The sequence below is a fragment of the Protopterus annectens genome, chromosome 5.part0 (assembly GCF_019279795.1).
Source record: "Protopterus annectens isolate FY-2018-M chromosome 5.part0, PAN1.0, whole genome shotgun sequence".
NCBI classification, from domain to species: Eukaryota; Metazoa; Chordata; order Ceratodontiformes; family Protopteridae; genus Protopterus; species Protopterus annectens.
The window spans coordinates 1,306,247,840-1,306,274,378 of NC_056735.1; the positions used below are offsets into that span (position 1 = coordinate 1,306,247,840).

Genomic DNA, 26,539 nt, shown 5'->3' on the forward strand with positions numbered 1-26,539 from the left:
TACTGTGCCTCTGTCTAGCAGGGACACAGAAGAGATCCCAGGGGTAAACTTACGATCTCCCATCCACTCGTCAAGATTTTTCTTGAAGAGGGTCAGTGAGGGGCTCTGCCTAACATGAACCGGGATTCTGTTCCAGAGTGAGGGGAGCCTCTGGGATAGGAGTCTGTCCCTCCAGCATGTCCTATTTATTGCTTTGCTGAGGTTCAAGTCCCTGGAGCATGTAGCTGTAAGGGATTTGGATTTCCTGAGGTGGAGCATGTCCATTAATTCTGGGTTAGACATGGCTTTGTACGTCAGGCATAGATCGCCTCTGAGTAGGTGGTAAGCAACTGAGTAGAGCTGGAGTTTCTTTAGTCAAACTGCATAAGGCATCTGTTTGAGGCCCGTAATCCTCTTGGTGAGGTACTTTTGGGGTCTCTCCAGTTGCTGCAGGTGTCTGGTAAGGTACATCCCAAATGGGGCATTGTACTCAATTATGGGCCTGATGAGTGATGAGTAGAGGGGCACAATGACCTCTCTTGATCTAGATGTGAACCCTTTCATGAAAAGGTGGGCTATATAGAAAGTCTTTCTAACCACTTTGGCAATGTGATTGTCAAAGGAGAGATTACTATCTACTTGGGTCCCCAAATCCCTAATTACTTCTTCCAGATTAATGGATTACCACCTATGTGGTAATTTGTGGGCACTTTGTTTTTCCCAAAGGGGATGACTATGCACTTTTTGGCATTTAGCTTGAGGCCGTGGCTCTGGCACCAGGTATCCGTCTCTGTGAGACCCTTTTGGAGGATGCTTGTGTCAGCCGGAGAGTCGATTATGGCTCCCAGTTTGCAGTCATCTGCGAATTTGGTCAGCCATAGTCCTCCTGTGTTAGCCTGTACCTCAGAGAAGTATATACCGAACAAGAGGGGTCCCAAGACTGAACCTTGTGGGACGCCACTTGTAACTAGTTTAGAGTTTGACATGGCCCCTGCAATTCTGACCATGTGGGTTTTATCCCTGAGCCAGTTTGCAACCCATCTTGTGAAATAGGGGTTGATATTTAAGCTGATAAGCTTATTTATGATGCCTGAGTGGGGTATTGTGTCGAAGGCTTTTGCGAGGTCCAGGTAGGCTGTGTGGACTACCTTCCCCTCATCTGTGGCCTTGGTAACTGTTTCAAAGAAGTCAACTAGGTTTAAGAGGCAAGATCTGCCCTTAACAAAGCCGAATTGGGTAGGGTCCAGTGTCTGGAGGTTCCAATGTCTTTGTTTATGAGGTCCATGATGATACACTCCATAGCTTTGCAGACCAGACTAGTCAGGCTTATAGGGCAATAGTTCCCGGTGTCCGTTGTGGCACCACCTTTGTGGAGCGGGACCACTGTTGCTGTACGCCTTGAAGAAGGGGGTGACACTTTTGCGGTCCCCTCCGATGACTGTGGTTATGGCACAGTCCTCTATTGAGACCTGTTCAGAGTCCAATAAATCACTGGTTCCCTCTACTACCACAAAAATTGAAGGCTTTAGCTTGTCAGTTGGGTCCAGAGCCACCTTGCAGGTTCCATCTTCTGACGGTCACTCTCAAACTGTCGAGCTGGTGTCTGGAGGCTCTCGTCATCAGGAGATTACCTCGGCTCACAGTTCCTGGGATTCAGCTGTCCACCCATGTTCCAGCCCTAGTGTGGATGGTGCCCTCAGGTCCAAGTCTAAGGCCTGACATAAAATGGCTTTGTCCAGCTTGCCCCAGACAAGGTGTACTGGCTGCCTCTCCCAAACTTAGTCCTATCAATAGGATTTAGATTGGCTGAGGATTTGATCACCATAATCAGATCCAGATGCCTCTCTCTCTCTCTCTGTCACCAGTTCTGCCCCTGAATCTTCTCCTGGTAAAAGGAAAAGGGCTAGCTCCCCCAGGAGTCTTCTAATCCATTTGACTCTGAGGGTGATAATGATAAGCTCACCTTTAAGAAAGGTTTATCTGTTGCTTCTTATGGGGATTCAAATTCTGATGCGAACCTTGCCTAAGCTCACCCCTGAGGACATTTCCTTTGGGGATACCCTACATACCCTGAGGGAACACTTTAAATGAGAAACACAGGACTGTCCACAATCCAAGAAGAGGCTTAGGGAATTTCTAAAACTTTCTGAGCATAAACCTCTTGACATTCCTCCAGTGTTACAGGTAATGGACGAAGTCTTGCTGGATTCATTAATACAGTCAGATTCCCTCTGGCCCCTGCTTCTCAGAAACCTGATAGATTTTACAGAGCTCTAGATTCCCACAAACACCTTTTCAAGAACCATGTAGCAGACCTTGAAGTGGTGTCTCAAGATCCTAAGGGAACTAAAGCTAGCACTTCCGAAAATCCCTTGCCAACTGACAAAGAAAGCAGAGCCTTGAACAGGGTCAGAAATAAAGTCATACACCTTGCTATCCTGGTCATGAGGGCTCTAAATTGATGGTTTCATATTATGAAGTATTAGGAAACCATTTTAAACCAGATGAAGCAAAGACTAGTGAGACTGAAAATAAGGTCCCCTCCAAGGAACAGACTTGTGCAATTCTTGCTGTCAAGTAGGTAAGCACTCCTTGCACTGTGGCTATGATTCTCTGGAAGCTTCCAGCAGGGCAGCAAATACACGATCAGTCATTGGAAGACATGCCTGGCTGAGAGAACAGTCCCTCCTTAATTATGTGAAATCCAGTCTCTTGGATGCTCCTTTGGACAAAGATTTCCTTTTTAGCCCCAAGGCTGAAGTCGTGCTTAAGAAGATGAAGGATAAGGCCAAGTCCATGCAAGCAGTTACGGACTTTTTTTCAGGTTCAGTCTTCTCACTTCAGACACAATTACCCTACCAACACTGGTCCTTTCTGGCCTCCCCTCCTAAGCCTAAACATAGGAGACCTCAAAGGGAAAGGAGTCAAAAGCAGCACCAGTGACTGAGACAGTGGTAAGCAGATTCCAGTAGGCCTGTGGGGTCCTGCCAACAGGAACCTAGCAGGGAGCAATCATGATCTTTCCATGAAATTCCCTTTCCCCCTCCCCTCATGTCCTACCCTTCCCCCCAGACTTGGAGGGTGGCTGTCCTTCTTCTTAAAGAATTAGACTGTCATTACCAGGGATCAGTGAATACTGAAAACCATACAAAAAAGTTACAAATTTCAGTTCAGACAGCCTCTAATTTGCTCAGGTTTCCCAGATATTCCACCAAACCAACAAACAGAGGCCTTAAAGCAAATACAGTTCCTGTGCACCCAAGGTTCTGTGGGACCAGTACCTAACACATTACAAGGAAAAGGATGTTACTCAGGGCTTTTCCTCATCCTCAGAAAAGAGTGCACCTGGAGGTATATTCTAGGCCTGTCAAGGCTCAACAGATTCTTGCTAGTCCTAAAATTAAAAATGCTAACCCTTCAAAAATTGCTGCTGTGATTTCACCCAGGGCTTACATGGTAACCTTAAATCTAAGGATGCATACCTCCACATTCCCATAGAAAAATCTCAAAGGAGGTCTTTGCACTTTAGAGCAGGTGTGAAGCATTATCAATTCTATGCTCTGCCCTTTGGCTTGTCTTCTACACACAAGTTTTTCATGAAAGGCCTAACCCCAGTGACAGCCTTCTGTAGGTCAAAGTGGATTCAGACCCTTCTTAGACTTCAAGCAGCAAATCTAGGAAGACTCAAAGCAGACCTGCCTTACACCCAGGAGATCATGGCTTCAGTGGGGTCCACCATCAATAGCCAAAAGTCTCAGATCATCCCCACAAATAGAATTTTGTTTCTGGGAGCCTTGCTGGACTCCTCTCTTCACAAGACCTCCCTACCCCTAGACAAGGTTACCTTTCTAGTTCTGTACTTCCAAAAGTTCCTTCTCAGGGATTGCATCACAACTAGAAAGTTTCTCAGAGCTCTGGGTTACATGACCTCTTGCATCCTCGTGACCCCCCTGGCCAGACTTCATATGAGGAAGGTGCAGTGGTAACTCAGAAATGTGTCATGACAACATTCTCAATCCCTCAACTACAGGATGAAGCTTTTCTTTTGTTTCAGGAAAAAGTTTACCTGGTAGGCCCAAGCATGCTCCATCAACCTGGACCTTCCCTTCAGGTTTATTCCTAAGGATCAAGCTCTGACATCTGATGCCTTGGAAATAGCCTGGGGGCCTAATATAACAAATTACAGACTCGGTTCAGATGGAACTCCCAATTCAAGAACAAACACATCAACCTAAATGAACTGATAAAGAAAACCTCCTGTTCCCTGCTGGGATCTCAGCTTAATTCTGGACAAGTTTTCCCTCAAACCTTTTGAGCAGCTTCAAATTTCTGATCTGGAAGGGTTTCAGAGCTTCAGGCCCTTGTGTGTACAACCCTTCATCATTTTTCAACCTGACAGTGACAGTCTCTCTCTTAGGAACAACCCTTCCCTTAGCCTAAAGTGGTTACAGGTATGTCCTTAAATCAGACTGTCCACTTTCCTACTTTCTTTCCTAACCCTCAAAACAAGTGGGAAAGAATTCTTCATATTTTGAATGTGCATAGGCAACTGCATTACTTCTTGGACAGAACAAAGAATGTCAAGAAGTCTGACCAGCTTTTTGTGGCCCTTGCCTGTAGCTCTGAGGGGAGACCAGTTTCTAAACAAACCATCTCTAAATGGATCTCTCACTGCATCTTAATTTGCTACAGCCACCACAGAAAAAAGCCTCCAGACCCGGTGAGGTCACACTGCACTAGGGCTACTGGTACATCTCCAGCCTTTCTTAAACGGGTGGCCACTAAGGACATTTTGGAATCCACTACTCAATCCTCACTGCTTACCTTCACTAAACATTATCACCTTCCAACCTTCTCCAAGTCTAGAGTAGGGTTTGCCACTGCCATCCTGAAGGGCATCTTTTCTTCTCCATAAACTTTCCATCCACCCTCTTTTCAGCTTTGGGAGTCATCCCATCAGTTAGGACTGCAGCAGTGAAACATGAAGAAGATAGTACAGTTGTGTACACTTGCCATAAATGTAGATGTTCAAGTGTGTTCACTGTTGCAGTGTTCTTTCCATCCCTCCTTCCCCTCTTGCCCCATGAGATTGGGTGGGAATTCACCTGTTTAGTTTTAAGTTGTTCGCTCCTCTGCACATGCTCTGGAGTTTCTGAGCTTAAGCTATTGACCTTTGGGACCTGATAGGGGGCTTTTATCTTTTGGGGGCAAGAAAGCACTGAGCTTATTGCTCCAGCTAACTCCCTTTATACCCAGACATCTTGACATCAGTTAGGGCATCCGCCAGCTTCAAGTGGAGGAGGAGAAAATGCCCTGGTAGTCAGGCCAGCCAAGGGCTTCCACGGTGGGAAATCTCATCATTTATGACTGCAGCAGTGAATGCACTAGAACATCTACATTTATGGTAAGTGTACACAACTGAACTTTCCCTGTGATGACCAAGCATGCCATTCAACAGCTCTAGGTCTTTGAAATTAACAGGAGAGGATTTATAAAGATTTTAAGAAGCAGAAGGTCCAACACAGAACCATGTAGTAACTCTTGAATAAATCATCTCAACAAAGGAGTGGGTACATGTGATCTTTACTCTGCATCTACAGTTTGGCAAGTATTCATATTCATAGTTCATTTCACAGTCTGGAATTTCGTTGCTGCTTTTCCTATAAGTGAATGTTTATTAGCTTGAAAGCAGCCACAGTGAGCATGCTTCTGTCCATGTTTTGTAAAATCCCTTCAATGCGAAGTCAAACAAAAATAAAGGTTCTGTACTCAGTCTAGAAACCATGCTGGAATCTTGACATTATACCATAGGATACCAGGGAGTGGCCATCTTTGTCAGCAGCAACTTCTAGAATCTTGCCCATAAAGGGGAAGAGGAGATGGAGATAAAGTGAGAGCAGAGTGAGGGATCATTTCATGACATAGGGACATATTTTGTTGCAGAGAAGAGAAAGAGAGAGATATTGGCCCCAGTTACAAAAGACTTGCTCTCAGTGTAAATGACCACTTCCACTGAGAGCAGGTGTTTTGAAATCTGGTCCACAATCTTAATCCTGTTTATAGAAAGGCCTTACACCAAAGAAAGTCACATACACTGAGAGCAGGTCTTTCAGAACCAGGGCAGGTTTACACTTAGAGCAACAATTTTGGAATCTAGCTCATTGTATTAAAAGGCCCTTACAATGAAGCAGACATGCAGTTTCATAAAGTAGGATAAGTGAAATCATTACCTTTAATATCATATTCAAGTAGAGTTTGCTGCAGCTTTATGATGGTGCTCTATTTTATTTTATTTTATTTCTTTTATTATTATTTATTTTTCTCACAATAAGTCCTAAAGGGAGGAATAAATCAGGAAAGGGTTCAGGACGTAAAACAAATGGCAAAATGTATGATGAAGCAGTTGTGAATTCCTTTTAAAGATATTTATATTTTCCATGTAGTTTAATTTAAAAACGTTACTCTTTTTGAGACAGAGAGAGACGTTTGAATTGTACTTTCTGTCTTGTTTGTTAAATTCTTCAGAAAGAAAACAAACATAAGTTGCTTTTTTTTTTTTTGCTTATTTAAGCTATTTGCTGCACTTTTTATTGCCTGCTGCTTACATTTATATTGTATTTATTTACTGTGTACTAAACTACACTGTTGTACTGCAATTGTCTGCTTTACAGTGCCTCTTAAATCAAATTTTATTGCTGTTTTCACTGTTTACAGAGCTTTTTTGTTAGCTTCACTGTTTAAGTATTTACTGGTATTTTCCATGGTTTTTAAGCTATCTGTTCTGGTTGTTCTGATTTTCTCACCAATCAGTGGTTAAACAACCAATCTTTTAACTATTTAAAACATTTTTTAAAGCCTCCTCGCAGATGTTCTACTGCTTTAAAATTTTTTTTAGTGTCTCACTGCTATTTTTCTGCTGTTTTAAACATCCTCTAGTGTTTTCCCATTGAAACTAGGTTAGCTAGTAGCTGTAGCATAGTCCAGATACAGGCGTTCTGCTTCTGGAACTGTTTGTAGTTGTTTGTTTGTTTTGAGCACATTTTCCAGGCCATCTTGGATTGGAAGGGACCTATCTGCACCTTTGTGAGAGAATTGTGCTGACTGGGACCTGTCTGATAATGGGGGCCAGTCTTTTGAATCTTTTTAAAGTTTTTTCAAGTTCTTAGCTTCTACTGTTTAGGCCCTGCTTTTTTCTGCTGGTTTGTGCAGCACCTCACAGTTGTGCGCTAAAGCCAGACAGTTAAATACAACAAATTTTCCCTAAAACCCAAGTATAAATATTCATCTACTGAGCTTCTCCGTGATCGATTCTGAATAGCCACCCCCATGTGACAACAGTCTTCAACCTAGCATTATGGACAGTTGTACTACCCTTGTTTCTCCTACCAACCTTGTTGACTTGGGTCTCTTGAAGCAGTGTAACAATTGCCTCATGTACACAGACAACCCTCTACTAATAACACACACTCTGGTACAGAGTGCGAGAGATGTGTTTACACCACCAACCTAGAATCCATCCTCTCTCTCACTCAGAACAGTAACACAGAGAAGGTTGTCAACTCACCCACCACTACATATGCTCATAGTGCCACGACTCATACACATAGTATGCATCAAACACGTAAATCCACATTCACAGAGGTTCTCTCAAAAAACTTACTGAAACACCAGAGACCTTCAAAACTCAAAACTGCTACAAGTAACACAGTCCCCACAGCACCCATGACGCATAGCAACACCAGTTTCTCACTTACCAAGCTAGTAAGGCGTAACACTCAAAAAACACATTTTATTGTCATTGTAGACTCTATAGTGAGACACACAGATGTTCCACTTACCAGGTTGGACAAGAAGAAAGTCAGTCAGCTGCCTCTCTGGTGCCAGTATTCGTCAGATCATACATGCACTCAAGTCTCTTAGCAACAAGTATACTGTTATGACTCTGTCATAGTTCATGTTGGTGTGAATGATCTGAACAAACAAATGAATGGATAGTGAACAGCATGGGAAACCACAAGAACGCACAATGGAAATTAGTGCTTTCATTCACTTTTAATTGTAACATAAAGGTACATTTATATGAAGTATTTAATTTAATTATTGTACATTTGGATTTATTACATCACTTCCTGTAATTTTGTATAAAAACGAGAGCAGGGGAGAGCTCTCGTTTTTTCTGAAGACGTTCACGTTACAATTAAAAGTGAATGAAAGCGCTAATTTCCATTGTGCGTTCTTGTGGTTTCCCGTGCTGTTCACTATTCATTCGTTTGTTTGTTCATTGACAAGTTTCTTCGGCTTAGTCCGTGATTTCCTTTGTGGTTTGTGAATGATCTGAGACATACCTCAATATATGAAGAGAAACAATGAGGTTGAGCTCTCTGAGTATGTGTCCCAGGTAGGTATGTCCCTATCCTTGAGCAGCATACTATCATCACCTAGAGTGATGCCACAGTATAAACAAAAAATGACTGATTTCAATAATTGGTTGAGTTTTTGGTGTCATTCAAGGAGGATCCACTTCCTATCAGCCTGTGAAGCCATGTTTGACAAAACTCACTGCTTTGCCAGAGATGGTTTGCACCTGGCACCTCTAGGCTTTTGGCTACGGGCAAAGGATCTTGCCTCCCCCATACTGCCTTTTTAGCAAGGTCTCAAAAACAACATTACCGACATGAAATTAACCAGAATAAAATAAGGGTCATGCTGCCAAATGCTAAGAGCTTAAACCAAAAACTGCACTCCCTGGAAACACTTCTATCACTAGAAGATGTAGATGTCTGTGCATTCACAGAAACCTGTTTCAATGCCTCAGGGAATACCCCAGTCTTGCAAGACTACAATGTCTTCCACACCTTTAGACCACAAAATGAACATGTGAAAACCAAAGGAGGTGAAGTTTCAGTTTATATTACAGATAAATTCACCTCCTGTCTAGTTAGGCTGGACAACTCCATGGAGTTACTCCAGATCCAGGTTACAATGGGTCAGACCCCCATTCAAGTCCTAGCCAGTTATAGATTCCCCTCCATGGCTCATGGTGTCCATGAAGCCTTCTTGACAAAACTGGAGACAACCCAAATTTTACTGAGCATACTGGTTATGGGGGATTTCAATTATACCACCGTCAACTGGGAACACTAGCTGTAACTTGCTAGCACAAAAGTTCCTTGACTTTGTTAATTCAAATGCCCTGGAATAAATTGGCCATACCCCAACAAGGGGAACAAATATTCTGGATCTAGTCCTCACCAACATGTCAAACAGATGTACTGCTGCAACTGTCTGACCCTCATTAGTTATAACTGACCACAAATCAATCACCTTCAAGCTGGCACTAACACTAGAACTCACAAAGGGTGAAATCAGACTAAGAAACGCCACCAAGGCAAACTGTACCCTCCTAGGTGAAGGTATAAATGCATTCCAAGCCCCACCCCAAGCTGGAAGTGGTAACTACGCCAAAGCTTACACAAAAGCCCTGTACAGTCACTTGCATAAGTGTATAAACTCAGCCATACCAGAAAGAACCAAAGCCAGAGCCCCAAGTAAAAACAAGCTGCCATGGTGGATATCCAGCATCAACAAACTTTACAATAAATGCAAAAAGGTGCTGTCCAAGAATATAAAGGCAAGGCCCCAACAGTGGAAATGCACCCTCCTCAGCCTCAACAGACAAATAAGACAACTTGTCAAATCCTCCAAGGGCTCCTTTGAGAGAAATTTAGCAAGTACAGCCAAGAATAACCATAATATGCAGAACTAGTGGTCAATAGTATGACACACACACTGACCCCACAGAGGTAGCAAACCTGCTAGCGGATAGGTTTGGTAAAATTTTCACTCCCTTATCCCCTCCTAACTTACAACAAACCTTCACCCAAACCTCCACACTCCCACCCTACATATCTGAATAGCTGGTCCTCAAAGCCTTGTCCAAGGCAAAAAAAAAAACAGCCTCTGTGTGACCAGATGAAATCCTAGGTTGTCTTCTAAACAGGCTAAAACATGAACTAGCATCACCACTAAGTACCTTTTCAATCATAGCCTAACCACAGGCTTTGTTCCTGTGGAATGGACAACAGCAACAGTTATTCCCCTCCACTAAGCTGGCCTCACAACAGACCCAGGGAATTACAGACCCAGAAGCCCGACCAGCCTTTTCTGTAAGGCCATGGAACATATCATTATGGACCTCATAAGTAAAGACATAGTTGACCTGAAACCCTATATCCTACCCAATTCTGCTTCATAAAGGACAGATCCTGCCTGCTAAATCTGGTGGATTTCTCTGAAAATGTGAACACGGTTATTGATGAGGGCAAATCTGTGCACACAGCATACCTCAACCTGGCAAAAGCTTTTGACACAATCCCACATTCAGGCATTACGATAAACTTAGCAAACTGAATGTAAACCCCTTCATTGTAAGATGGGTTGCCAGCTGGCTCACAAACCGGGCACACACTGTCAAAGTGGGTGACTCCACATCAACCAGCAGACATATTATATCAGTAGGGTACCACAGGGGTCAGTGCTGGACCCCATACTGTTTGGTATATACTTCTCAGAAGTTCAGGTCAAAACTAAGGGATTGTGGCTGACCAAGTATGCAGATGACTGCAAACTAGGTGCAGTCATTAAATCCCCAAATGATGTCAGTATACTCCAGCAGGGTCTCACACAGACCACTGACTGGTGTTATTAGTCATAGTCTCAAACTGAATGCAAAGAAATGCATCATCATTTCCTTCAGCACAAACAATGTCCACTCACACTGTGAAATCAACAACAATACCCTAAGTACCCATGAAGTGGTAAGGGACCCAGGATCACATGTTGACTGCGACCTTAACTTCAACCACCATGTGTCTCCTGTAGTAGGGAAAGCTTTCTACATGGCACACTTGATTAGTAAAGGCATTGCCTTGAGAGCAAATGAAGTTATAATCCCCCCTATACTAGGCACTTATCTGGCCCATAATTGAGTATAACGCCTTATTTGTCATGTACAGTACTAAGCGCCTACAGCAATTAGAGAGACCTCAGAGGTTTCTAATAAAGAAGATGAAGGTGCTCCGGCATGTGCCTTACACAGACTGACTAAAGTCCCTGGCACTATAATCTGTATCGTATAGACTTCTTAGGGGAGACTTATACCTGGCCTACAGACCAAGACCCAAACCTAATGAACTTGCTCCATATCCGTAAATCAAATGGGACTAGAGCTACCTGTTCCTGGGACATAAATATGGCCTGTGACTTAAATAGGATATGCTGGAGAGACAGATTTATCTCCCAGTGACACTGCCGCATCTTTGGAACAAGCTACCAGTTCATGTGAAACAGAGTACCTCTATGACACTGTTCAAGAAGAATCTTGATGTGTGTATGGGGCACCATAAATTCTTATTGGGGATAGAGCCCACAACCCTCCTGGACATGGGCAGTCATCATTAAATGCAGTCTTGGGTATTGGCTAGCATTTCAATGGTATTACATTGGGATGAAACAGCTAGGCTTAAAATGACCTCCTGGTCGATAGCCTAGTAATCTCCTATGATGCTATGATTTCCTAAGTGTGTGTTGGTCAACCAGCTGTACTTTTTATCTCTAAGTTTGGCCTGTTTGTTCTTTCTGGTTACTTTTTTAGGGGTTGCAATGAAGGCTTTTTTGCTGGTTTTATGCCTCTGTTTTAGGAAAACTGAGGTTTTTGTTATATTCTAAAAATGTCTCAGCTTTTTAGACTACTGCATTTGGAGAAGTTTGCAATAGAGCACTGTACTATAGCCACAGCTCCCCTACTAATTGTTAATACATTGGCATGGGATTTTGCGCTTCTTACTGCATCAGTCTAGAAGCTGCATATTCTGGTAGTTAGCTTTTTGTGCAGATGCCAGCTTGCAGCCAGACAGTCTGAGTGTACAGTGTACATCTGAACTACAACATGGTGAGATTGCCTCATTATAACCAGCAGCACCATAATGGCATGTGTGTTTGGAACATGGGTATCATGTATAGAAAATGTGGTGCCTGATACTTCGCCTGCAGCCTGTATGAGATTAATCATAGCTACACTGTAACAGGGCACACAGCATCATGCTGCAGGTAGTCAGGGATGTCCAAGTCAGCACAACTACAGTCAGCCTGCATTGATGGGAGCCATATCAGTGTACAGCTGGGTTTACTACCAATGCGCATTGCATCTATGATGACTATTGAGGGGAGGGGTATCCCTGCATGTGGAATATGGTGCTTTACAGCAGATTGTGTGCTGGCTGTCCCCACATCTGGTGCCGAGCTGTATGCAGAAGCACTATGTATGTGGCTGAATAGCAATAGGTAATGTAGATGTGTGCTTGGTGACTCCAACATTGCATCCTGCACATCCTATGTGTCTTTGTCGATTGCAGTGATTGTCATGTTTTTAGTCTTTGAGATGAGCAGTGCTATGAACAGTACTTTACTGCCAATGTTATTCTGTGTTCCTTTCACAAATATTGCTGTGGTACTATAATTATTATTATATAACTACATGCTGCAGTACACAGGTGAGCTATTTATACGTTCATGTTGGTATCATCACAGTTAGGTGCTACATCAAGGTGATGTAAAGCCATCTGAGGAGTGCAGGATATACCCATTTAATGTCAGATATGATTTTTTATCCACCCGTATCTGTGGTACTCCGCAAGATGGCAGTATTGATGACCTAGCAGATGAGGCTTCTGCTCCCTCTGTCTTTGTGGAGGAGCACTTATCTTGCCCCTCTGTTGCAAGGGGAGGAAGCAATCTGGCTGTCCTGATCATGGGTCCTGGAAAGTGTCTTTGACAATGTACCTTTCACTAATACTGTTCATATTTCCTCTCCTTTTCATGGGAGAGGTTTACTTTTGGCTCAGGCTCCTGTCAGTTTAGATCACCTTGAGGTAATATCCTTGGCTTGCACTTGGAGATGGTTTCCAATTTTCCCCCATAGGGGTGGTCTTAAATTGATGTTGCTTAAATTAATTGTTGAGGAGGGTTTCACTATGAGGAAGCCCCCTTATTTTCTTTCCGTGTTTGAATGATTTAATGTCAAACTTATGTAGCCTTTGAGCTTAGAAATCCCCACATGGATTGGAGGAGTTATTGATCTGGGTTCAGGGCCTTGGCTGCCTCTTTCTACAGTGAGTTAGACTCATCATTCTAGAATTTTACCTTAGACTAGTGTATCCATGCCTCCCTTTTCTACTGTCCTCTAGTCTGAATACGAAGAGTGTGACTTTTGCCTCCTGCTTCAAGGGTGCTTTTCCCTGTGGTCCTTGCCATTCTTAATGTTGAAAGATACATAGTGGACTGAGAGTGGGATAGCTAGCTTAAGTCCTTGGAAGTCACCTGGGTTGTCCTTGTCACTGGGACCTTTGTCTGCTCTTACCAGAAGGCAGCATTTTGTATTTTACTCACCAAGGAGGAATCACTTTCTTCTTCTGGAGATGTCACAATGCACCTTTATTTTGAAGTTTAAGATTGGTTTTAGAACCTGCAGAAGATCCTAATGTTTCTTTCATCTGCTCCATCGCAGTGGGATGGCACTCAGGTCAAGGGGAGGGATATGGGGAATTATTTATAATTTATTAACCACAGAGGTGTGATCCTATCGAAAGCTGTCCTTTTTCTTTTTTAAAGCGATTGTTCCTGTCCACCCACCTTCCCTTGCCTGGTAAAGGCAATTGTATAAATATATGCGTTTATCTCCCTTGTGTGGGGCTGAATATACCAACGTAGGAGCCCTGTATCATGAGTTCATTGCTCCTGGATATTTGTTGTCTAGATATTTTTAAGGTCAGTTGGAGTTGTGCAACTTATTTCCCAGGCTTAGCAGGCTGCCATTTCAACAACTTCATCTTGTTCCTGGTCAGAGTTCTGGTGGGAGAAACCTGACCAGGTTTGATGAGTACCTGGGGAAGATGTCCTCTGTGAAAAGTTCTGCTTGACTCCAGCTTGCCTATGGAGATGATGTGGTATGGTAGTCCTGTCTTTATTGGCTTCTCTGGGAGGATGATTTGGTATGGTAGTCTTGTCCTGACTGGCTTTTCTGGGGAGATGGTGTGGTAGTCTTGTCTTGACTGGATCTTTGGGGAGATGGTGTGATATGGTAGTCCTGTCTTGCTTGGCTTCTCTGGGTGATGGTGTGGTATGGTAGTCCTGTCTTGATTGGCTTCTTTGGGTGATGGTGTGGTATGGTAGTCCTGTCTTGATTGGCTTCTCTGGGGAGATGGTGTGGTATGGTAGTCCTGTCTTGACTGGCTTCACTGGGAAGATGACCTGGTATGGTAGTGCTGTCTTGATTGGTTGTCTGGGGAGATGGTGCGGTACGGTAGTCCTGTCCTGAGTGGCTTCTCTGGGGAGATGGTGTGGTGTGGTAGTCCTGTCGACTGGATCTTTGGGGAGATGGTGTGGTATAGTAGTCCTGTCTTGATTGCCTTCTTTGGGGAGATGGTGTGGTATAGTAGCTCTGTATTGATTTGTGCTTCAGATTTTTGTCATTACTTGCTAGCTCTTAACTTGGATTTGATTTTATTCCAAATGGCTGCCATCTGTGGTGCTTGAAGGAAGGACAGGATTGCAGCATTTGTCTGATATTTATTAGGTGTGCCTATTTGGACTGCCTGCCTTTTCCCATTAGGTCTTCCTCATCCTTCCAGTTTCTTGGTAGGGTGGGGTTCCAGGTGGAGGGATCATTCCATGCTATTAAGGTGGTCCAGCCACCTTTGTGTGGTCTGTTTCTCAACACATATTAATGATGATGGCCCTTCCTTCACCTCTAAGTAGGTGAGAGTATTGGGGGGGGGGGTCCAGCTCTTTTCCTGGACTGTTGCCCTTTCCCTTTCCATTCAGGTGACATGGATGCCAATTTCACTTCTTGAGCTTCAGTGTAGGTGTGTTGAGAACACATAATAAGTTGGTTATAACTGGAGACCAGATTATACTGCTCTGTGTTGTTAGTGAAGGCAGTTAATGACTTTAACCACTAATAAGAATTAAGAATAATCTTGTCTTCCAATCCAGCATGAATTAGCTTGGTTTCCCAGTGCATTCGTATTATACTCACTTTTTGTCTTCCATACCAGCTACTTGATTATTTGGCATCTGCTCTTCACTCGTAGTCTTCACCCAAACCGTTTAATCCTTCTTGAGTCAAGTGAGATGGGGCAGTAGCACAAACAAGCTGTGAGTTATGTTGCTCTTAATTCATATCTCTCAGTTGTCCATGATTTTGCCTAATATTTTTACCCAGTCCCTTATAAAAGTTTTGATTTTCTGGTAAATCACTGAGGATTAGTCATTCAGCAATTCAAGAGATTAGAGTTTCATATTTCTTATTGTTCACAAAATGCATGTTCATGCAAAACCTGTTGTTGATTAAGAGTAATATTTAAAAATTGTACCTTATTTTGGGCCTTTGTAGCCCCATTTTTGTTTTGTCCAGAATTCTTGAGCAAAGGTAGAGAGGTATACTTTAACCTACTACTGTCATCCCAGATGCTGTATCTGATGTATGCTGATGTCTGTATCATGTCATCAGTGCAGGATGTCCTCACACACATTCATGGTGTTAACATGCCTCACTGCAGCCATTTTACAAGTTATACAGCTGTGCACTTTGTATTGCTGAGCAATTTCCACTTAGTTACACTTGCAGTCTTAAAATACTGTTCGATAGACTGATGCTTTTTTGAGAGAGGTGTGTATCATTGAAAGCACCTATGAGATTCAGGTCTTCTGCTAGTAACTGAACTTGCCATAAAAATCTTTATAGTAGCAGGTGTTTTATGACTCGTTTTGGTTTTCAAGTGTTGTCTTCTCAGAGACCACTGGAACTGTAAGTGCATATTCTCTGTTTCCTTGGAACTGTTTACATGATCCCACAGTTTATTACAGCTGTGACACCAGTAGCTCATTTATGTTTCATGTTTGTGTGTTTTATTCCTGCAGAATGTTAAAAGCCTTGTCTAGCTTTGCAGTTTTGTTTACTTTTATATATTTCCATGTTTCATTTCCTTTCCTTTCCTCTTTAGTTTTGAAAAACAGAATGCTATAGGATATAACAGATGCAGTTCTTTGGTTTCACTTTTGTTCAGTCCAGCTCAGATCTTCTGAGAACTAACAGCTCACAAAGATAAACACTGTGCTGGTAAATTGAATTTGATATTAATTTGTTATGAAATGCTTGTCTTTTCCAACTTTTTGTATACTGAAAGTCCCACCTGGATAACTTTGTTGCTGGTTCTATCATATCCCTACTTTCTTAACCAAATTTGTTGTGTGTGATTTAATTTCTTTTTCTTTCTCTTTAAAAGGTGACCATGCATTGTGCAGTATTCCCATTGAAAATATCCTAGCAGCTGAGCTATTAGAAGAAGAATCTTTCAAGATGAAAAATGTAAGCTATGCACTTGCATATAAATTCTGCTAGTCCGGTCCACTTACCAGGCAGCTTTCCCACTGAATAGTATTTACCTGTATTACAGTTTAAAAACTTGCCTTTGCTTGGCTTATTGGTGAATTGCTTACACTACATACAAGAGTACAGCACATCTTAAGATGGCAACCAAAGTTATTTTGCAGTTATAGTGTATTTCCCGTCTTTCAAAACATCCATTTTCTGATGTCATGAATAAAATATTTACAAGTTAGGCACAAAGAGAAAAAATATATCAGCAAAGGCTAACATTACCCAAGAAGATGAAGCAATACTTTTTTCTCTCCTCATCTGTTAACAATAATTTTAATGACTTGGCAAGACAGTATTTCTGCATTATAATGAACAATCAAGCCGGGCTGCATGTTAGAAAAAAAATGTCAGTAATGCATAGTATTTATGTAATTCATTCTTTGTGGATGCAATTACTGGATTTTCTCATATTAATATGTCAAGCATTTAAGTTTTTTCTTGTTGAAAAATATGGCTTTGAGTGTAACTGTACATGTAATTTTGAATCATGTAATGTAAATGAAAACACATGACTAAAGGGAATTGTGTGATATACATTTTGTAGATTTGCTTTCCTTGTATTAAGCATTTGTTACTATGCTGTTCAAGCATACGCAATAATTTCAGTTAGTGACGAGGACACACTTGTTTCAGACTGGCATTTTAGCACTACAAGGATATGGGTATTTTGCTTATGGCAGCACTTTGACCTCTGAACTCTGCATTTTCCTAACTACTGGACTTCCCAGTATTCATTATAGCAGCCGTTGTGCTTTATGCTCAAAGTGGAAACAAAGTAACACCGTTTGGTTTAGTTTTGAGTAAGTACACAGGCTTATAAAATAAGCATCTTTCCAGTGTTCATACTGTACTTTTAAAAGCATGCCTTCTTGTATTCTGAGTACTCTATCCATAGCTCTGATCTACAAAACTGGTGGAAATCAAGATTTGTAAAATGAAATACGGTCATTAAAAAGAAAAGCTGGCAGGCTGCTGCTGCTGTTACTATTTACAAACTACAAGCATTGGGTATTTTGTACTCCACTGAAGAATCAATAGTGCGCCCCTTCTCAAGGGTCATGTTTCTGCAGGAGCTGACAAGGCAAGCTAACTCAAAAAGTGTTCTAATACACAGTTGTTGTAGTGACTTTCAGTTTCTAATACAAGGAAAACTTCAGCCCAACCAGGTTGCACATTTCATGTTGACCTAGCCAGGCCTGTACAAAAAAAAAAAAAAAAATACATGCTGTTATAAACAATGTGTGTTGTGACCTTCTCACCTCATGTCTTCCACCCTAATGTAAATGAAGACTTGACAAGCAGAAATAATTGGCTTTGCAAACCTGGTTCATGTACGAGGCTAGAGTTTTCATGAACCTCATTGCTAGCCAGTGACTAGGAAACTGATGAGACTCTGTGTGGTGTTCTTTACTTACTGGCTTTATAATATCCACGGCCTGTATTATGGTAGGACAGCTTTTGCAATTTGTGTGTCAGGGGCATTTACAAGTGCATTTATAGATACTGGTTTGTTAAAATATATTTTGTACCAGTCCTTAGTACTAAGCTGTTGTAATATCAATTCCCTTACTTCATAATCCAACCCTTTTCTCTGTTCTCTTCCTACTAGCTCAAGGTGACAATTTTGTTACAGGACCTAAACTGGGACACTTGAGGGCCGCCCCGGGAAGACAGGTCTGCAATCCCATTCTCCCAGCCCCCATGGGAGTGGAGATATGGCTGCCATGTCATCTTGCACCGGGGCTGGCAGGTTGGCCTCCCATCCTTCACCAGGAACTGTGGGGATGCCACTGTGTGAACGGTACCACCCAGGGGGCAAGAGGCCACATGCCAGGAGGCTGGAAGTGATGCACATTCATTGGCAACTGGCACCATGGAGGAAAGAGATAGAGGTGTGCCACAAAAAGTGCAGAGATGAAGGGACCCAGGGCCATCTCCCCTGCAAGTTTGAAAGCACTAGGTGCAAGGCAAAAGGGAAAACAGGTGTCATGGAAGTCTTTATAAGGGACTGTTTGAGGCTTTGTGGCCCAGCAGAGTTCATTGAAGCTGGGAAGATCCTGTGAGAAGATCCAAGAGCACGTGTGGCACGGCATGATTTGGCAGCAGTCAGGAAATATGTAAGCCTGGAAAAGAGTTCGCTTTCCTAGGTAGAAGTGGAAGCCCTTGGGGGGGTCTGTCCTGCTGGAAGTCTTGAAGTGAGAGAGAGGTGGAAAGTGACTGGGACAGGCCACTCCCATCTGGGTGAGGGGGGTACGGACTATGCCCCCTCTGGGAAGGAAGTCTGGAAGGGGGACAGAGGCAGATAGTGGCAGAGCTGGGCGAGCTCCTGCCTGGGTGAGGGGGGGGTCAGGCAGAGCTCCCCACAATGGAAGTCCTTAAGAGAGCAGTGAGGCAGACAGCAGCAGGGCCTGGAGAGCTGCTGCCTGGTGAGTGGGGTCAGGCTTAGCGCCCCTCATAACGGAAGTCCTTAAAGGAGTGACTGGCAGACAGTGGCAGGGCCTGGAGAGCTCCTGCTTGGGTGAGAAGTCTTTGAGAAAGTGCCAGGGAGGATGCCGGAGGGGCCTCCTAGAACTCCTGCCGGGGGAAGGCATCCAACCTTACCCCATACCCAATGGCATCCCTGAAAAATCTCAAAGTCCCCGGAGCTGTTCAGGATGGGAAAGCAAGGGGACTGGCCACCCTGGGAAGCCAGGTCACCATTCAGACTGAGTGGTCTAAACTGGGATATTTCTGTGTCCCAAATACAATGTTTGGGATTTCAGGACAGAGATCTCCAAAGCGGGACTGTCCTGGAAAACCTGGGACAGTTGGTCACCTTGTACTAGCTTGATTCTCCTTGATGTACTGATGGTGGTGTGACATTGTGACTTACAAACGTCTCAACCCAAGTAGTACTGCAAAGTGCAAACTAATGTATGTTGGTTCTGTTCATTTATGCAGCCAAAAAATGTAGAGCATAGCTGAATGCAAATTAGCATTTCTCTGTGCCACAAATGGCTTCTACGTGAAACTTATCTACATGACACTGAGACCAGCAGTATACCATAATGTTACAGTTAACAGTCAGGTCATGTGGCTTTAAGCAACCCATCTTGCACTTTCTGGAATACATACTTTAGGAGAAGCATTGCTTTAGGGAGCAGCTGTACGTCTGGGCAGAGCCAGATCATGGTCAAATGGGGCCCTATACAGGGTAATAGATTGGAACCCCCCCCCAAAGCAACCCCTCCTGCAGCAACAATCTACCCCTTCCCCCTTGCAGCAGCCCCCTCCCCAGCCATTACAGTGTTCTATTACTTGGCTGTTTCTCTGCAATTACCATAAACACAGCTCAAACCTGTCAATGTGCATACTGCATACTGTTTTCTTACTTCTACAATGATTACAGATATTGAAATAGAAAAGCACAAACACTGATAGCCATTTGCTAAACAAACAATACAGACAACATAAGCAGTAATCTTCCCTGTCCTTGAAACTCACATTCATTGAAATGGCATTCAAACCAACCTTCAAAGAAAATGCATCTGACCAGCGGAGAATTACGTTTACCTTTGGACTGTTTTCAAACCATAGGCTCCTTGCACACATTTTTAGGGCCACACACACAGGTCTGTGTTCTTTGATTCACCTTCCTGATTGTATTAAATTGTATTTCTTGTAAAATACAGCTCCACTTGTTAGAATGTGTTTTAAATTTGTGGTTTTGAACATTCTTCCATTAAGAAGTGAAACAAAATATATGAACAAATAATGACAAAACTGCCCATTTAAAAAAATTACAACCATAAAAGGCCACTCAAACTTCTGTCATTACAATGAACCAGTATCAGTTGATAAGCACAATCTCTGCAGAAGTAAAAGTCATCCGAATAATTCCACATTAAAGAGATCTGTAACTAATGGAGAGGTTGCTACTGGCGAGCAACGTTATATTTCAATGTTTCATCTACAGTTTCAGTGCCTGCTGCCCTTGAAGAATTAATTGCCTATGTTACATTTAAAAAAAAAATTGCAATACGGAATAACTGACAAACTGACAACAAGTTCATAGTTACCAGGCATCTCATACAAAGGAGTACAGAACCCCTATCCCTCATCCTTAAAATTCACCAAATAATCAGGAATTGAAAGGGCACTGCAATACCAGCACTCCATCTGCATGGTGTGGGAGTAGAATCCACAGCCCTCTGCACCAAAGGCAATTATGCTACTAACACTGCCCTCAAATTCTACATCAGAAACAGTGACTGCCAGTTGCTAAAACAAAAAAAAAGCTGCACATTGAAAAGAGCTTTAGCATTTGCAACAGTAAAACTCTCTTCCCTTGAAACTCACAGTTCCATGAAAATGTCCTGAAACTCATAATCCCTTGAAAAGTTCTGAAACACATAATTTCCTGAAAATGTACTGAACTCAAACTCGCAATTCCGTCAGGAGTCTGGTAGTTGGTATAGAGGATTCAGGGACTTGTCTGATGTAACCAAGTTACAGGTCAAGCCTGTTCAAGTTAATTGACTAACCTGCCCCCCCACCACCACCACCACCACCACCACCACTACCACACACACAACTAGGGTATTACATACCATAGTTCCATACCTCTCAACCTCTTAGCACGAGATCTGGACAAAGCATAAAATAATGGGGATACAGTGGTCCAAAAATAGGGATAGATTTTAAATATTGCTCTTTTTAACGTAGAAAGTTGCTAGAATAACATGATTTGTGCTAGCATGCATTTTCTGAAGGATATGAAGTCTGAAACTTAAGTGTATGTCATTCTTTAGTGACTTCAATCCTGTCTGGTTTTCAGAAAACCACAAATCTTATGAGAAACAGACCAAAACTATGAGGCTAAATCTGGACAGTTCAGAGGTATGTTGTACACACACACACACACACACACACCCACACAAAACGACCTTCTCTCTGCTCTTAAACTGCAATGCCGACAGAAACATACATACTGTCTCACACAGCAATACATATATATATATATATATATATATATATATATATATATATATATATACATACACACACATCTACTCCCTTACATAGCAGTGCACACACACAAACACATCTTCTCTCTTATATAGGAATACACAAACACACACACACACACACACACACTGTATCTGTCATACGAACAGAATAGCTAGTTTAAATTACATACACACATACACATACATACGCATGCACACTCTTCCACTCGGGTCTATATTAGATTTTCGAAAATTTCGTAGAGCGAATCACTATAGGTCGACAAAATAAATAAAAACACAGAAACATAAAGTAAAGGGTATAGGCAGCGGGCACCCCCACACCCCCTGCTACTTAAATTTACCAACTCCGAGATCACGCTACAGTGTAGGAAACGGAAATCTTCTGTTTCCGCGCTGTATTGCACTGAAGTGCAATCTCGGAGTTGGTATATTTAAGTAGCGGGTGGTGTGGCAGGCACAGCCTCCCCATGTGGGGGGTGCAGGAGGGCTTACTTTATGTTTCTGTGTTTTTATATTTTCGTAGATCGATTGCTAGGTGTTTACCTATAGTGATTCGCTTTATGAAATTTTCAAAAATCTAATATAGACCCCTTTCACTCATATACAGAAACAAATGGAACCACTACTATAAAAAAAAATATATGTATATATATATATATATATATATATATATATATATATATATATATATATACATACATACATATGTACACACACACACACACACACACACACACACACACACACACACACACACACACACACACACACACACACACATACACACACACACACACACACACACACACACACACACACACACACACACACACACACACACACACACACATACACACACATGCACAGACTTACCTTCTCTACAAATGGAAGAGGTAGTTTAAATTCCACGCTCAAGTTTGGAAAGACACCTTCACTGTGGTGTCATGAAGTATGTATTTATTTAGTTATTTTTATTATGTTGAAGTCTCCTGGCCAGAGTGGACCCCTCTCCCTAGCCTCTGGATACTTCCTCAGCACCAGTTACCCCTTCCTGGAACTGTGCTATACAGATGACTTTGCATACAGCTGTGTTATGCAAAAGGAACTGCATGGTAAGAACTCAGAGGTACTCAAAGTAGCTGAGTAGTGCATTATAGTCGTAAATCTCATTTGAAGTATTTCATTACACTTGGTGTAACTCAGCATTTTAGTTCTACAATTTACTAGGGTTCCGTGTAGCATGGGGTGGAAGGGTCTTCATTTATGCCACACTTCTTCATAGTGGGATGATTTTTTTTTTAGTATTCATGCCATACTAAGCATTCATATGTTTTATTGATATGTTTTATTGATGACTGATAAGTCTGAAGATTGCTGAATGTCATCTTAAGTCCTGTATTCTCTGAGATTTGGTGACTTTAAGCTGTTTGTAATGTTAGGGTTTTTTAAAGGAATTTCCATATATGAAAGGTGTGACACACACAAATATTTTATGCATGTAAGCCATGAATAAGGTAATTCTTTAGCTATGTGAAACATTAAAAGTGTGTAGCTTTTTATAACATTTAGCAATGTCCTGTACTACACGAGGTAGAATTCTTCATTAGTCATACCCTGTAGTCATTTGGAAGAGATGAAGACCCACACATACAGGCCAGTAACTGCACCTAAGGTTTTGTAGATATTCGTCCCAAAGTCTGCCGTTGGATCAGTACCAACAAAAGTAATGCTGATAAATGTAGAGAGAGGAGGGCATTGCTGCTACTGCAAATTGAAGTTTGACAGCTGCCTGACATCTCCTGCATATTTCGTTCGCACTGTAACATTGAAACACATTTGGAATACTCAGAAAAGGTAGGAATTATATAAAGTGAACTTTGTGACCTTTTTATATTGTTGTATTGTAAATATGTTTAACTTTTAATCTTTGTAATATTTTTCAAACAATTTGAAGCTGTAAATGGACCCTGGATACAATCTCAAATTCCTTTATTATTGTTAAATTGTGTGTATTTATTAAAGGTGTTTAACAATAAATAAATTATATTACTGAAAGAATGAATGATGCCATAGGGACAGTCAGCAATGCAGACTTTCTTTTAAAACTTTCAGAGAAACGTTTTGTCATTTGGCAATGAAAACTGTGTATTGCATAATTCAAAGTACAACCCATAAGACCATATGGGACTGACTTAATTGCATTTTGCCTTTGCATCAGTCAGGGTAATGAATGAAGAGTGAGTGATAGTGACTCATTCAGTCATTTGTATTAATTCCCATCACTTACTGTTTTAGACATATTGTTTGTTTAATAGCTCTGTAGAGAAAAACAAAATATTTGGGCATTGCCTGAAAATGTGAATGTATAGCCTTTGATATATATTCCATAGCAAAGTTAGGCCTATTTCAAAGAATACCTGGAACTGTATGCATTAATGTATTATTTATGTTGGGGCACCCAGTCACAAAGTTCTAAATAAAATAAGTCCAGATGTTCCAATTAGCTAAGTTGTGGTTTCTGCATAATATTGCTTAATACTTAGCGCTGTAAGTCCAGAATTCCTTGGTAGCAGGAATTAAAACAAATTATCTCAGCCACACACATATTAAATAATCTGCTTATATATACAAAAGGTCAACTGGCATTTGGCATTCAAAAATGTATAAAGGAATCTGATGCATTTGTAATATATATTTTATTTTGCTCTTTTACAAAAATGTATAAAAGGTAAAGCCTATAAAAAATCCCATCCTAAGTAAATAATATTTGTCTCGCACCCCCTGAGTTCATTAAGTGGCTGGTGTCATGTGCCATTCAGTGTCTCCTTCGAGCTCTTACTTTTGCATTTTACTTTCATGGCATCATTGCACGTTTTCACTCAGTGAAGGAGCTGCTTTACCCCTTTACTGATGACCTGGCCTGTGGAGTATGCAGAGAAATGCCATGACTGATGCTGTGATGATCCTTGTTTCGGTAGCAGTAGGGGTGCTCAAGGGACTAAGCAGGAAAAACAGGTGTGTGCAGCTGATACTGGTTTACCCATCCTGGGTGGAAAGTGGTTGCCAGCCTCACTGCACTGGCTAATCCTGTAGGAGTTCTGCATATTACCTGCAGCAAGGATCCCAATGTCTGCATGCTGCATTCAGTGCTCCACTTGGCCAGCAAACTCAACATGTGCAAGCAGGCATGCACCTCTGGGAAACCTACTGTGTAACACAGAAGTCCCCAAAGAAGGATTAGGACAGTCCAAAGGTATGGAGACTGGCTCACTTTCTCTTGCACCTTACTCTCACTGCCTGTAGGGAGCAAATGGGCTATTATACCATGATCCCCCCAAAACGTGCACGCTGATTGGCCAGCGTGCCCCTTGTAAATCGAGTTATACTAATGGAAAAAGGTCCGTCGCCGGACTTTTCCATTAGTATAACTTCGTTTAAAACACTGTCTCGCTATGTTAAATGGGTTTAACATAGCGAGACAGCTTTAAAATAAGCAACGGAGATCTCCGTTGCTTATTTTAAAGCTGTCTCGCTATGTTAAACCCATTTAACATAGCGAGACATGTTTAAAGCACGGAGAAAGCAAGATCTCCGTTGCTTTTTAGTGTTTAAGCTATGTTAAATGAGTTTAACATAGCGAGACAGTTTTAAAATATGCAACGGAGATGTCCGTTGCTTATTTTAAAACTGTCTCACTATGTTAAACTCATTTAACATAGCGAAACACTAAAAAAAAAAGCAACGGAGATCTTGCTTTCTCCGTTGCTCAACTCTGATGTACTGCGCAAGCGCGCAGTACATCAGAACTGCCGCGGATGCCAGACATCTGCGGAAGGGCAGTAAACAGGCATTATACTATGCCATTATTTAAGAAAAGTAATAGTTTCTTTTCTTAAATAATGTCATGGTATAATAGCAATAACCCACTTCTGGGTGTGGGTAATGCTAAATTTACCCACGGTTGGCTTTGTTTGGTCCCTCAGGCTTCGCCCTCGGGACCAAACCACGCCAACCGTGGGTAAATTTAGCATTACCCACACCCAGGCGTGGGTTATTGCTATATTAATGCTTATCAGTCAGGGAATGAATGGGCCACAGAGTTCTTGCCTAAACTTGTGAAGCCTGGCTCTCATCCTCATGGAAGAACAAAAGGGCCATTTGGAATGCAGGAATGGGAAGCCATTGAGCTGATACTCCGAACCCAATAAATGAAGAAAAGATAAATGTCCCCAAACTGTTGACTGTTTTATGGTATTTGTCCTCCCTTAATGTGAACCCCTGAGTCTCCAAAATGATTTAACTTATTCTCCTGAAAGTTTCAATGACTCTTAGAGGGATCATTTGCTTAAAAATATACCATTAGGTAATGCTTCTAGCCCCAGTAGCAAAAGAGCAGCTGCATCTGTAATTTTAATGGAAAATATTTTAATGTCATTTTTATGCCACAACATGTAAAAACAATACATATAGTGCTTGTATATAGAAAGACATTTATCTTTTTAGACTTAGACCTGACATGACAATACTACTCTATATTTATGTTTTGTTTTCCTGTTTGGTACACTAAAGATCATTTTGTTAGCTACACTTTACTGACCCCCAGTTTTACAAATGTGGCAGTTTTTCAAGATTCAGATGACTTTTCAGGCCTAATTTAATCTTGTCTATAAATGGCAGTATATCTGCAGTGCTTCACTTTATTGTAGTAAAATATTCTGGATGAGCAGCCTTGTGTGGCTGAAAGCATGAGTTTAATATTACTAGTTCATATACATGCCTGTCAAACAAAAGTCAAATATGCTTGACTTATTATATTTAAGTAACGGAAAATATAATTTTTTGAAAAAGGGCAATTATTTTAGTTCTGATTTCATAAGAGAACACTAATCAGACATATGGCAAGTTTATCACCCTGAACATATGTCAAATGTATATATTTATTGTACACCAAGCAGCACAAAACAGTCAAATGGCTGCTTAGAATACGAGATATTTCATTTGATGAAAATTATATTACCAGATGTAACCAACCCTGGTCCCAATGTCCAGGAGA

The 26,539-nt window shown here is 41.7% G+C and overlaps 1 protein-coding gene across 2 annotated transcripts in view; it reads left to right on the top strand.

The window, feature by feature from the left end:
* The window catches only part of RASA3 (RAS p21 protein activator 3), a 1,807,402-nt gene that overhangs the window by 1,734,368 nt on the left and 46,495 nt on the right, over window positions 1–26,539 (top strand). For both annotated transcript variants that reach the window (XM_044071113.1, XM_044071114.1), the window contains one exon: window positions 16,323–16,405. In XM_044071113.1, coding sequence (XP_043927048.1) covers window positions 16,323–16,405 — 83 coding nt within the window. The remainder of the gene's footprint in view (window positions 1–16,322; window positions 16,406–26,539) is intronic.